This window comes from Abramis brama (assembly GCF_963993115.1).
Source record: "Abramis brama genome assembly, chromosome: 4".
Taxonomy (NCBI): domain Eukaryota; kingdom Metazoa; phylum Chordata; class Actinopteri; order Cypriniformes; family Leuciscidae; genus Abramis; species Abramis brama.
The window spans coordinates 55,676,383-55,689,054 of NC_139966.1; the positions used below are offsets into that span (position 1 = coordinate 55,676,383).

General features: G+C 35.9%; 1 protein-coding gene across 2 annotated transcripts; it reads right to left on the minus strand.

The window, feature by feature from the left end:
- Positions 1-4,706: 4,706 nt before the first annotated feature.
- Positions 4,707-10,476, minus strand: LOC311080937 (uncharacterized protein). Of its 2 annotated transcripts, none has more exons than XM_084111187.1 (6): positions 10,146-10,465; positions 8,870-9,105; positions 8,608-8,680; positions 8,442-8,532; positions 6,295-6,404; positions 4,707-5,205 (listed from the first exon to the last, which is right to left on the minus strand). In XM_084111187.1, exons 2-6 carry the CDS (start codon positions 9,032-9,034, stop codon positions 4,784-4,786), a joined length of 861 nt encoding a protein of 286 aa, XP_083967313.1. In that variant the 5' UTR covers positions 9,035-9,105; positions 10,146-10,465; the 3' UTR covers positions 4,707-4,783. The 2 variants fall into 2 exon arrangements, with proteins under 2 accessions (XP_083967313.1, XP_083967312.1); XM_084111186.1 differs by having other exon boundaries at positions 4,718-5,205; positions 10,247-10,476.
- Positions 10,477-12,672: the final 2,196 nt, after the last annotated feature.

Below are 12,672 nucleotides of genomic sequence, written 5' to 3' on the forward strand. Positions count from 1 at the left end.
ACAGTTCAGTACACAGACTGGTTTGCAGAGTGAAAAAGCAAGTGGTTTTCATCTAATATCCAAGCATTTGATGAAGAAAACCTTTAGAAATATATTCTTAAATGAGACTTCCTTAATAGTGCTCATTGTAAACATGACTTGTGCACCACGACTGGCAGATATGCATAACTATTGTGTGCAAAATGCATCACAGGATCAATGAATGGCTGAATAATATAGATTGATGGATACAAGATGGATTGATGTTGTTTATGCCAAAGTCTGACCTACATGTAAAAATAGATATTGAGTTACATCAGACCAGGTGACAAGACAGTTTGCTGGTCTTACCTGACATTAATGAGAAGATCTCAGCTGCTGAACTCCATCCATGTTACACCTCGCTGTTTTCTCACACCATCGGCTATGAACTCCAGAGACCGAGGTGTGAGAAGATCCCAGAAGATCAGTGGTTCAAACTCAAAGCACAGAGCCATATTTCTTAACAACTGAACATCTTACTTTCATGCATCAACCTGATTGGCTGATTAGATACTTGCATTAATGAGCAGATAAACAGGTGTGTTTAAACACATGGAGTGCATATGGAAGAAGACAAAACTGTTACTACATAAAAAATGAAAGAACACAATCTGATCAGACTAATAAACCCAAAAAATGTAATATCAAGTGCCATAATAAACACCAGCACAACACATTTTATATTTGGAGTTTATTTAAGGCTTTCAACAGTTGCTTATATCAATCAGCATAACACATACACAGCAAAAACAATAATGAGCACAGGGTGTCTTATTGCATGCCATTCACATCCGATGATCTCCAGATGCTAAATCACATCATTCAAAGTCCATGCAACTAAATTATGAAAATTATTTTCTAATAGGACCAGTTGCATGTTTTGTAAACGTTTTGATTTCAGCACTACTTTGGAACTTTCATATTTTTTCCCTAAGAAAGATTATTTCGTTATCCTCAACAACAACAACAACAACAACAACAAAAAAATAATAATAATAATAATATGAAAACATATTATAAAAGGGGAAATCTGTAACTAAAATATATTCTTAACTTCTTAACCACGTATGAAACATCTAATCTAATAGTGTATGATCACATTTAGTGTTTGGTATTTGATTCAAGCTTTAAAAAAGAAAGCTCAAAGCTGTAAAGTTGCCGTACTGCTCAGCGAAAAAAAATAATAAGTCAGATTTAATAACTCTTTTAGAAAACGTCTCGTTTGCAGTCCTCACGCCTGAACGCTTCAGAACACATGATTGTCATACCAGAAACATGCAGCTGTGTAAAACCTCCGCAGGCCATGGAAAACATGCAAATGAAACAGGAACACATCACTGGCTGCCTTGGATACGCCGCAGTGGTTTGACCTGACCTCACCCAATCACAGAGGGAGATGAAGCGAATGCAGGTGCGTACTGACATATACATGACTGAAGATACAGCAAACACTTGCCGACAAGTTAAAAGGAAACATTCATATTCACACACCTTCATTACATTAGCCTGCATTAAATTACTGCTAACTATTGTAATGATTTTAGAAATGCTGACTAAGGATTCATATACAGTTTTTTGGCTATTGGCTGACATTGTTTTCCCCGCCCACACGGCCTTGATGATGTCAGCTGAAAGGAAAGTCACTTCAGAGGTTGAGCAGATTATGAAGACAAACATTTTCTTATCTGGAACAACATTTATGAATCATTTACAGACTAAAAACATGTACACTAATGTTCAAACGTTTGGATTGAAATATTATTATAATATAAAATAACTGTTTTCTGTGTGAATATATTTTAAAATGAAATTAATTTTTCAGCATCATTCCTCCAGTCTTGTGTCACATGATCCTTCAGAAATCATTCTAATATGATGATTTGATGCTCAAGAAACATTTATTATTATTAGTGTTGAAAACAGTTGAGCTGCTTTATATTTTTGTGAAAACCGTTATGCACTAAGTCATAAGCTTGGGGTAATTTGTAAAAAATATTAGTTAAACATTTTTTTTTTTTTTACAAATTTAAAAAATACTTCTATTCAGCAAGGACACATTAAATCGACAGTAAAGGCTTTTATATTGTTACAAAATATTTACACTTAAAATAAATGCTGTTCTTTATAACTTTCTAGCCATCAAAAGAATCCTAAAGAAAATTTATCAGTTTCCACAAAAATATGAAACAGCACAACAGTTTTCAACATTGATAATAATCATAAATGTTTCTTGAGCATCAAATCATCATATAAGAATGATTTCTGAAGGATCATGTGACAAGACTGGAGTAACGATGCTGAAAATTCAGCTTTGATCACAGGAATAAATTATATTTAACAACATATTCAGATGGAAAACAGCTCTTGTAAATTGTAACAATAATTCGCAACATTACTGTTTTTACTGTAACAAATAAAAGCAGCCTTGGCTTTTAAATGGTAGTGTATTAAAGGAACACTCCACCGTTTTTTGAAATAGGGCTTATTCACATTCTTTCATACATTTAGATAGGTGGGTAAATGCATTTTTGTCTCAGTGCATGCATTGTTTTAGTTTGACAGGGTCGGCGCTAGCTTAGCACAATGAATGGAATCCTTTGTTGCCAGCTAGCATGTCCTGAGTAAAAGTGATAAAAAAATAATTAAAAAAACCCACGTAATTACTTCTTGTGGCCTGCGTATTCACAACGAGTACAAATAGCGATGCAGATTAACACTAGTGATTTCTTAGGCAGATATTGACTTGGGACTATATTATGGGGAAGCACAGGCGAAGCACGGCTACTTAGGCGAAGCACAGCTATTTGGGCGCAGACATATCACGCAACACATGAAATCCCACGACTTCCGTCAACATAACGGTGTGAATAGTAGCTGCCTGGCTATTTTCCCTACAGTACATGAATGGCGATGAACATGGCTGATTTTGTGTGAGCCAGAACCATACCTATATACAAGAGTTTACAGAAAATGAGTGGAAATAGAACGACAGGCGGAGGTTGCAATCGCTCAACAGCCCGAGGACGTGAGGATGAGAGCCAACACGAACTGGTGGTGTGAATGTGGGGGAATATGCCAACTGAAATAGAGTGTCTGTGCTGTGGCGAGTGGGACAAGTTACTTCCATCGATAACCAGGCTCAATGTGTCAGATCAAGATGAGCGTGCCCGCAGTTGTGTCACAGCTACCGAGGATTTCACGGTGCTGATCCATCCGGCAGTACTCGATTTTTTTTTCCGGTGTGATAAAGTGAACTGGAAAAAACGCCCCACGCCGAATGGACCAAATGGACAGCTGTCCACAGAGTAAAGGCCTCATTATACTTCTGCGTCGGACCTACGCCGGAGCCTATACGCCGTAGGCAACGTGTTGGTTTTAATTTATACTTCTGTGTCGTTGTCCGCGTTGACGCGCACTTAGGGAGCATGTGAAACCCCGAGGGAGGGGTTCTGGCACACCAATCACAGCGCTTGCGTCCGCGTAGAATTGACGCGTTGTTACATTTTTGGAGAGGTGCACGTCAGGGTACGCCATAGGGTACGCGCGCTACACACAGCCTACGACGTAGCTACGGCGGCAGTTCGACGCAGAAGTATAAATAGGCCTTAAGTGATTATTTTAAACATGACACATGTATAGTAAACTGCTTGTAGCCTTCTCCTCATAGTAGTTATACTAAAACTCCTGAGCCTAACTCGGTGAGAGAAACATAGCTAACTTAGCCCTCAGTCATTTCATTTTACAGGTAACGATAACAGCGATTTTTATTTTAGTTTGGTTGTTCATGCTAAACAGGTTGAATTCAACATGAGGTTATACTAAAGGAGGTTAACGTTATTTGAACCGTAGTCTATATACAGCTTCTCAGCATCTATCTTACAACCGAATAAAGACACAGATTAACATAAGGAAGAGTAATAAAAGACAACTTACATGTGCACTTTGTTCTGCCTGTGCTTTGAAAATAGATGGGATGGGGACAGCCGTATGTTTCAGACGTAATACCGTCTTTCTGGGCCCATATTCCATTTTTTCAAAGTAACTTAGTCCTCCGGTGCAAAATGCTCTTTGCAAACACGATACTGTTTGATTTTGTAAAGAGGCGTTGAAGTACAGATCTCCAGAGCAGCTAGCCATTTATTTCTCAGTTCCACATTCGATGGAATTCTGTGAAACATTACATTCGTGTATGTCCTTTGCTTGTTCTCACAACCTTTTGCTACGCAGATAATTACCATGTTTGCTGTAACTGTAGCTGTAACTTCTCAAAAAAAAACAATCCAAAAGCGAAGACACTCGGTGCAGATCACGCGCATTGTTCTTCTGTGTTTTGACTCCTTGCACACTGGTATGTTGACAGAAGTCGTGGGATTTCATGTGTTGCGTGATATGTCTGCGCCCAAGTAGCAGTGCTTCACCTAAGTAGCCGTGCTTCGCCTGTGCTTCCCCATAATATAGTCCCAAGTCAATATCTGCCTAAGAAATCGCCTAGTGTTAATCTGCATCGCTATTTGTACTCGTTGTGAATACGCAGGCCACAAGAAGTAATTACGTGGGTTTTTTTTGTTTTTTTTTAATCACTTTTACTCAGGACAAGCTAGCTGGCAACAAAGGATTCCATTCATTGTGCTAAGCTAAGCTAGCGCCGACCCTGTCAAACTAAAACAATGCATGCACTGAGACAAAAATGCATTTACCCACCTATCTAAATGTATGAAAGAATGTGAATAAGCCCTATTTCAAAAAACGGTGGAGTGTTCCTTTAAGAAAGTAAACAGGGTGGATTTTGATTCATGTCAGTGAAATATGCAGATTTAGACGTCGAACCAATGAGTAGTGTTCGCTTCATCATGAGGAATTCAATAAATAAATAAATAAATAAATAGATTTCTGTCAGATCTTCTGGAAGCTTCTGAGTGACGGTGACGTCGTCTACGCTGACGTCGCCCGAGTCCTTGAGGGAGGGCATACTAGAGTCACTCTCACTACCCACGTCTTCCTCTCCCGCTGCGTGTTTGCTCTCCTCATCCTCATCCTCCTCTACCTCAGGATCAGGTCTGAGCGCTCGGTGATCGAGAAGCTGCGCTTCATCGTGTGTTTGTGATTCCAGACGAGTGTCTGGAAGAGCTTCGGCTGAAGTCAAAGTCTCGATGAGTCTGTCTAGATTGCGTTCACATGTCGGCTCTAAAAGAAATAACCAAGCGATTCGCATCACCCAACGGCACAACAAATCAGAAGCAGCGCTTACATCACACTTTAATATGTGGATGTCATGGCATTACAGAAAGCAAAATACTTTCTGGCATCACTATAAATCTCCTTTTTTTACACATTCCTCTTAAATGTGTGTATATTATATTACATTTGTGTGTATTATCTTAAATGTGTATATTTAGATTTGGTCAGTCTCGTGGCTGTGTTTAAATGTGCTTTATAAATTAACTAAACTTGAAACTTTAGATTACAACATGCACATAATCACATATTTAGCATGATTTAATAATACATCATGATCTTCACTGCTCAACTCGACTGACAGGAATGGCAGCATGACCTACAGTTGGGCGTTTATTTGTTTATCCCAATAATTTGCTTACGGTATCTATTATTTTCAAAGACCTGCTTCATTGATTGTGGTCGTCTGCATTAGTTATGCATAACTAGAATTTGCATTTGCACTATACATTAAGATATACTACCACTTACTCACTGACATGAATGTAAACCTATATATAAAAGATTTACACATGCGTCCAATTAAGATTTTTTTTTTTTAAATGGAGCAAAATGCCATAACAATTTGATTTATAAATTTTATAAATAATTTATAAATACAGATCAATAAAATCCCATTCCCAGTACTGTAATGCAAAAACAGATTTACTAATTAAAATTAAGATAAAAAATGTATAAATAATAGATACATTTATTGCATAAGAATTTGAGTAGCTGATTTAAATAAAAAAAATATTTAAATAAAACAAAACATTAGAAAAAGCTAAAAATTTTGTACTCAAAAGTGTAATTTTGTAATCAGATGCATTATGTTATTGAGTTTGAGTGGTAAATAATTCCTTCATTAATTTATCAGCTCATTTTGCCATGGGAGTTTTCAAAGGCCATTTAACTGTATGTGACACTTGCAATGTTACATGCAATGTTGTTGATCAGTAGTGAGACATTTAACATGCTGGCGTTGTCCTGTGAAGCGCATGTGTGTGTGTGTGTATATGTTAATTGTGTGGGTTTGTACACGGGAGCAGACGTGTTTACCTTCTATCCTGATGTTTGGAAACTCCATGCCTCTCTTCTTCATTAGCTGGCGAATGCACTGCAGCTGCGACATTATCTCGTTCTTCTGCTCCATGGCAACAGACTTCACACTGCAGCACAGGGCCCTGACCAATTTGCTGCCCTAGGCAAGATTTTACCTGGTGCCCCATGCATCGCAGCCCATTTCACCCCGTCATTGTGTTCATGATTATTTAGCCTATATGAATATATATATATATATATATAGCGTTTTACAATACATATTTAATGTGAACTTTGCTATTTTTAATAAACTTGTAAACAAATATCATTACTAATCTTGGCAAATAAATTTTAAAAATGCCATATACAGTACAGGCCAAAAGTTTGGAAGCCTCATCAAGCCTGCACTTATTTGATCAAAAATACAGAAAAAATTGCAATATTGTGATAAATTATTACAATTTAAAATAATTGGTTTTCAATTTTTTTATACTTTAAATTATCATTTATTTATGTGATGCAAAGCTGAATTTTCAGGATCATTACTCCAGTCTATCACATGATCCTTTAGAAATCATTCTAATATGATGATTCATTATCAAAGTTGGAAACAGTTCTGCTGCTTAATATTTTTTCATAACCTGTGATACTTTTTTAGGATACTCTGATGAATAAAAAAATAAAAATAAAAAAAGAAGAAAATGTTTTAAAAATAGAAATCTTTTGTAACAGCAATATACACTACTGGTCAGTTTTATTAGAAAATATTTTTTTTATTTTGAATAAATGCAGTTCTTTTTAACCTTTTATTCATCATATATTAGGCAGCAGAACTGTTTCCAACACTCATAATAAATCAGAATATTAGAATGATTTCTAAAGGATCATGTGATAGACCGGATGTCACATGTGACACTGAAGACTGGAGTAATGATGCTGAAAATTCAGCTTTGCATCACAGAAATAAATGATAATTTAAAGTATAATACATTGAAAACCAATTATTTTAAATTGTAATAATATATCACAATATTAAATTTTTTCTGTATTTTTGATCAAATAAATGCAGGCTTGATGAGCAGAAGAAACTTCTTTCAAAAACATTAAAAATAGTAATGTTTCCAAACTTTTGGCCTGTACTGTATCCCCCCCAAAACTGCACAACTGCAGAGTAAAACATTAATAAAAAAAAGTGAAAACTGACATGATTGTTACAAAATCACACAGTCTGGGGCCTCTGGAGAACTCAGAACAACTGGTAACATTAAGTTTAAGGTAAAAATAACTGCCATGAAATTATAGTATCTTACTCCTATGCAATTAGATAAACTGTTCGTTCACTACATCACTTTACCTCTGTCTTTATCCCCTTTTATCCTCTTCTCTTCTTTTTGGCACTGTATCTATCGCAGACTATAATGCTAATTTATAATGTGTCATGTAAATTCGGCCATCCGTCACAATCAGGAAACTTTCACCGTGTCTAGACCTGGCGCGAGCTGCCAGGCCCGTTTCTACAGGGGTGCCTGAGTGTGTTGAGCGCCCTCAAACTAAAGCAATGCTGTCTACATTGGATGCGGCGTCGCGCACGCTACACAACAAATTACCAACAACTGATCGCGCGCGCGCTCTGTTTCTGATGCACTTCAAGCACTCGCTGGGCGGGGGAAGATTGATTTAAACGCATTTCATTTGAGTCGATATTCATGAAATTCAATCGAATTTTACTGTTTCCATAAGGCATTTTTCATTCGATATCACTTAATTCGGATAAAAACGTGTGGATGGAAACATAGCTAGTGTTTCTGAACGAATCTCTTGAATGAATGATTCAATGACAAATTAATTTTTAACCGTCGCTTGTCGCCACCTACTGGTGTAACGGTGTAATTGAAACAATCTTTATTTGAAGTGTTTCAAGCTTCTTTCAAAAGGTGTTTTACTCTATTTTGCTTCTGTACACAGCGTTTATATCAGAACTATAAACTTTTATCCCAGTACTTCTGTGACAATTTGAATTACTGTAACACAGAAATAATGATACTGTGTGGTTGAAAAGACTGCTTTTGAAGCCGTTTCAATCCTACACATGATAACTGCTCTCTCCGCCAACGCAGATCTGAATCAGTGTGATCATGTTCACTTTCACAGTAAATAACTCTCACCAGTTTGTAAGCGGGTCCAGCTGGGTCAGTATGGAGTTGAGCATCTTCTCGGTCTGAGCCAACCTCTGCTCCAGCTCATTCAGCTGATTCTCTGGAAATAAATGGTAAAATAAATGGCGAGATATTAGAAACGCAAATTTCAGCATTTTCATTCATGCACACAGACCCGTCTCCTCTGACTTCTTCACTCCTCGAGCTGCTTTGGCTTTTTGTGCTTCAGAATCACTCGCAGACTTTATCTGCAAACACAAAAACACAAACCTCTCAAACAGCAACCCAGAAGAATGGATGTTGTTTTGGCCCCTATAACGAAGCCTATTTTTAGGAACATTCATTTTTTATGCATTGTGCCATCATTTCCTTGACCTTTCGTGAATGCAGAAGAAACATTACTGTATTATGCATAACAACAACAGAAAAGTCACCACCTTTAGAAACTTATAAGCGGCAAAGAGCCCGACTCCGATGGCGTAGATGGGCATGAGAGTGAAGACGTAGCCCTTATTGTTGCTGTTGGATTTGTATTTGTCGCTTTTCATCTCCTGCTCCATGAGTTTCTTCATCTGATGCATGTTCTCCACACTCTGGGACATCTGAGGCGCTGCGTTCTTGTGGAACTGCTGCTGACTTTTCACGCTACCAGGACCGACACCGGAACCAGGACCTACAGGACAACACACAGACCCACAATCCCCCAAATATACATCAGATTCTCCAAGGAGACAATCTAAAAACTATTGTGAATATGAAAATGATATCAAACATTGGGGTTTGATTGCTTGGTGCACAACAACAAAATATAAATGATATCTAAAAATAAAACAAAAGTTTCTCAAGTGTTTGTTATGTTTCCAGAATGTATGCAAACATGTAATATTTACATATAAGTTTAGCATCTTTAAAAGAAAATATGCATAAAAGCAAATTACACTTTTAAAAAAATTGAACATGAAAATGATATTAAACATTAGGATTTGATAACTTGGACAAAATATAAATATCTGAAAATAAAATAAAAGTCACTCAAATGTATTTTATGGTTTTAAAGTACAGAATGTACATAAACTTATATAACATATAAGTTTAGCACGTTTGAATGTAAATACGGATAAATGCAAATGACAGCTTCCTCTGCACTTTTACTAAAATAATTTTGAACATGAAAATGACATTAAACACTAGGATATTTGAGAACTGGAACAAAATATAAATATATAAAAAAATAAAACTCAAATGTGTTTTAGGATTTTAAGGCACACGATGCATGTAAACATGCTAAATTCACATATACATATGTAAAATATCAATGAAAACAGATATGGATAAAAGCAAATGACAGCTTGCTCTGCACTTTCACTAAAAATTATTTTGAATATAATAATGATAATAAACATTGTGATTTGGGTGCTGGGTGCACGAGACAAAATATAAATATCTAAAAATAAAAGTTAAATGTATTTTATCGTTATAAAAGTACAGAAAGTACGTAAACATTTATAACATATTTAGATACAATTTTAAGCATGCATGAATGCAAATATGGACAAATGTAAATGACCGCTTCATCTACACTTTTACTCAAATAATTTTTAACATGAAAATGATATTAGATATCGACTAAATGAAATGAAATATAGATACAATAACAAGAAACATATTTTTTTTTTGGAGTAAACTAAGGGTGTTAATACAAACTTCACAAACCAGAGACGTAGTAAAAATTTGCAGCAAATCAGCAAAGACCGTCAAAAGGCCACAATAAAGAGAGTAAACAAACACAGGTGTGCTCGAGCTCGTGCGCGCACCTCTCCTGCTGATCCGCGGGTCGAAGGACTGAGCGTCTCTGGCGCTGCCGCTGAACATGCGAGGAAACAACACGAACACCAGCAGCACTGCGGTGAACGCCATCACGAGCTGCTGCGAGGACGACAACACCATCTCTGAATGGGAACTAATGCTGATCAATTACATACACGAGAATAGTGATTCACCAATCCCCACACTGTTGACAGATCGCTTCTTCTGTTTGTGTGTGTGTGTAACGAGAGAAAAAGCGCGAGAGCGCCACCACTGCCCTCTACAGGACTGGCGTGAAATTACAGCTTTACTCGGCGTTAGAATCTGATTTCCACCTCCATAAAACTTGCTCTGATATTCAAAGTATCCCGTGTCTCTCTGACATGATATAATGTGAAGAGAATGAAACACTCACACACACACATACACACATTGTGTTTTCATGTTTTATGGGGACTCTCCATAGACATGATGATTTTTATACTGTACAAACTGTATATTCTCTAAATATTATAGTATATTCGTATATTCTTATTAATAATTCACGCAAAAAACTTGATTCACACATGTGTAGACAATTTCACATCCATGAAACCAAATACACATGCACAAAAATACTTTATAAAGATTTATATAAAGATATTGTTTTATTTTTATTGTAATGTATTGTATTATTGTATTTATTGTTTAATTTTATACACTGTTATTTTACAGATAATTACAATCAAAAATAAAAACAGAATTCAGTTTTTGAATTAATAAAGCATCAATTTTAAATGAAATACATTCAAAATACCGTATTGATTAACAGTAGAAAAGTTTAATCAAAATGTAATGAATGAAAAGTTCCCTTGCAACTTTACAAAACGGATACATCTTGTTGTATAGTATTGTTGTATAAATAGACAAACTTTTACAGTGGTTAGTAAAAAATAAGATTGAAAGTAGAAAACAAATGAAGACTGAGAGCTCTGAGACTGAAATACTGAGAGAGAGAGGATGGATGAATTTAGGAAAATTTTGAAAAAGCAAATGTAATTAATACATTTTAGGATATTTGGGAAAACAAAGAAAAAGTTTGTATATTGATTAACTGAAATTATTTTACATAAAGTATTAAGATATGGAAATGCAAGTACAGCTGTTGATAGCCTAATAATAAAAGTTGCATGTAAGATGCGATAATAGCTGCGAAATTAAAAATATTAATTTAATTTATTTAACAAACTGAAAAATGCTGCTTGCAAAGTGACTAGGTAAAAATGTCTGAATAAGGTTACATGGAGATTAACCATTAAAAGAGCTAAAAAGAATAATACAAGTTAGGATAGTTGACAGAAACTTTCCTCTGATATAAAATTAGTTTGATCCTTGCTATAAAAAAACAATGTGACAGAAGATAATGAACAATAAAACTATGAATAAGATAAAGAAAAGCTTCTAAAGCTTCAGGCGAGCACATGACTGTTTATGGTTTTGGTTACAATGGATTTAATGCAATGAATATCTGGAAGACACTGAACAAAGTAACTTGCTGGTATATAGGCATTGAATTTGGGCCGTGGACCTTTGGTGATTTAGCAAGTAAAGGCACAATTAAAGGAACAAAGGTGAACAAAGAAAGTAGAATTGGAAACAGCTGGGTATTTCTAGTATCGTATATATGGTCATAACGTAGTGAAATAAATACGAATGACACAAAGCAAGTGGTTGAGACATGGGAGAACGCTAGAGACAGAAATCTTGCTTTGAAGATGACAAAATGTTCAAACCAGAGTGGGGGGGGGGGGGGGGGTTAAATATGTAGTATTATGAGCTGTTTCCTGAAGGGGGAGACAACAGGAGTAATTATTTAACAACAGGAGTATACCGTAATTGATGCGTCATTAAACCCCCAACACCTAGAAGCCTAGAGCTGACTACACCTCTGACTCAAAGCATGATTATTGTATTTTATAGTTTTATTTACCTTTACATTTGTGTTTATTATAAAAAGAAAAGTAACCAATTCAAAGAAATTAAAACTGATTTCAAAAACTGCCTACCAAGGTTTGATATATGTGACCCTGGACCACAAAACCAGTCACATGGGTACATTTTTTGAAATTGAGATTTATACATCACATGAAAGCTGAATAAATAAGCTTTCCATTTATGTATGGTTTGTTAGGATAGGACAATATTTGGCCGGGATTCAACTATTTGAAAATCTGGAATCTGAGGGTGCAAAATAATCGAAACATTGAGAAAATCGCCTTTAAAGTTGTCCATTTATGTTCGCGATTGTGCTGCATTCACAAAGAAAAATCGATTATTTTTGACTGTCAAAATGCCGGCGGACACAGCTTCAGTGAGTTGTTCAAAATCTTTCTTTTTAGTAAACTCTGTGCACACAAACAATGTTCTCAATGCTGGAGTTCATGTGTAGACCCCC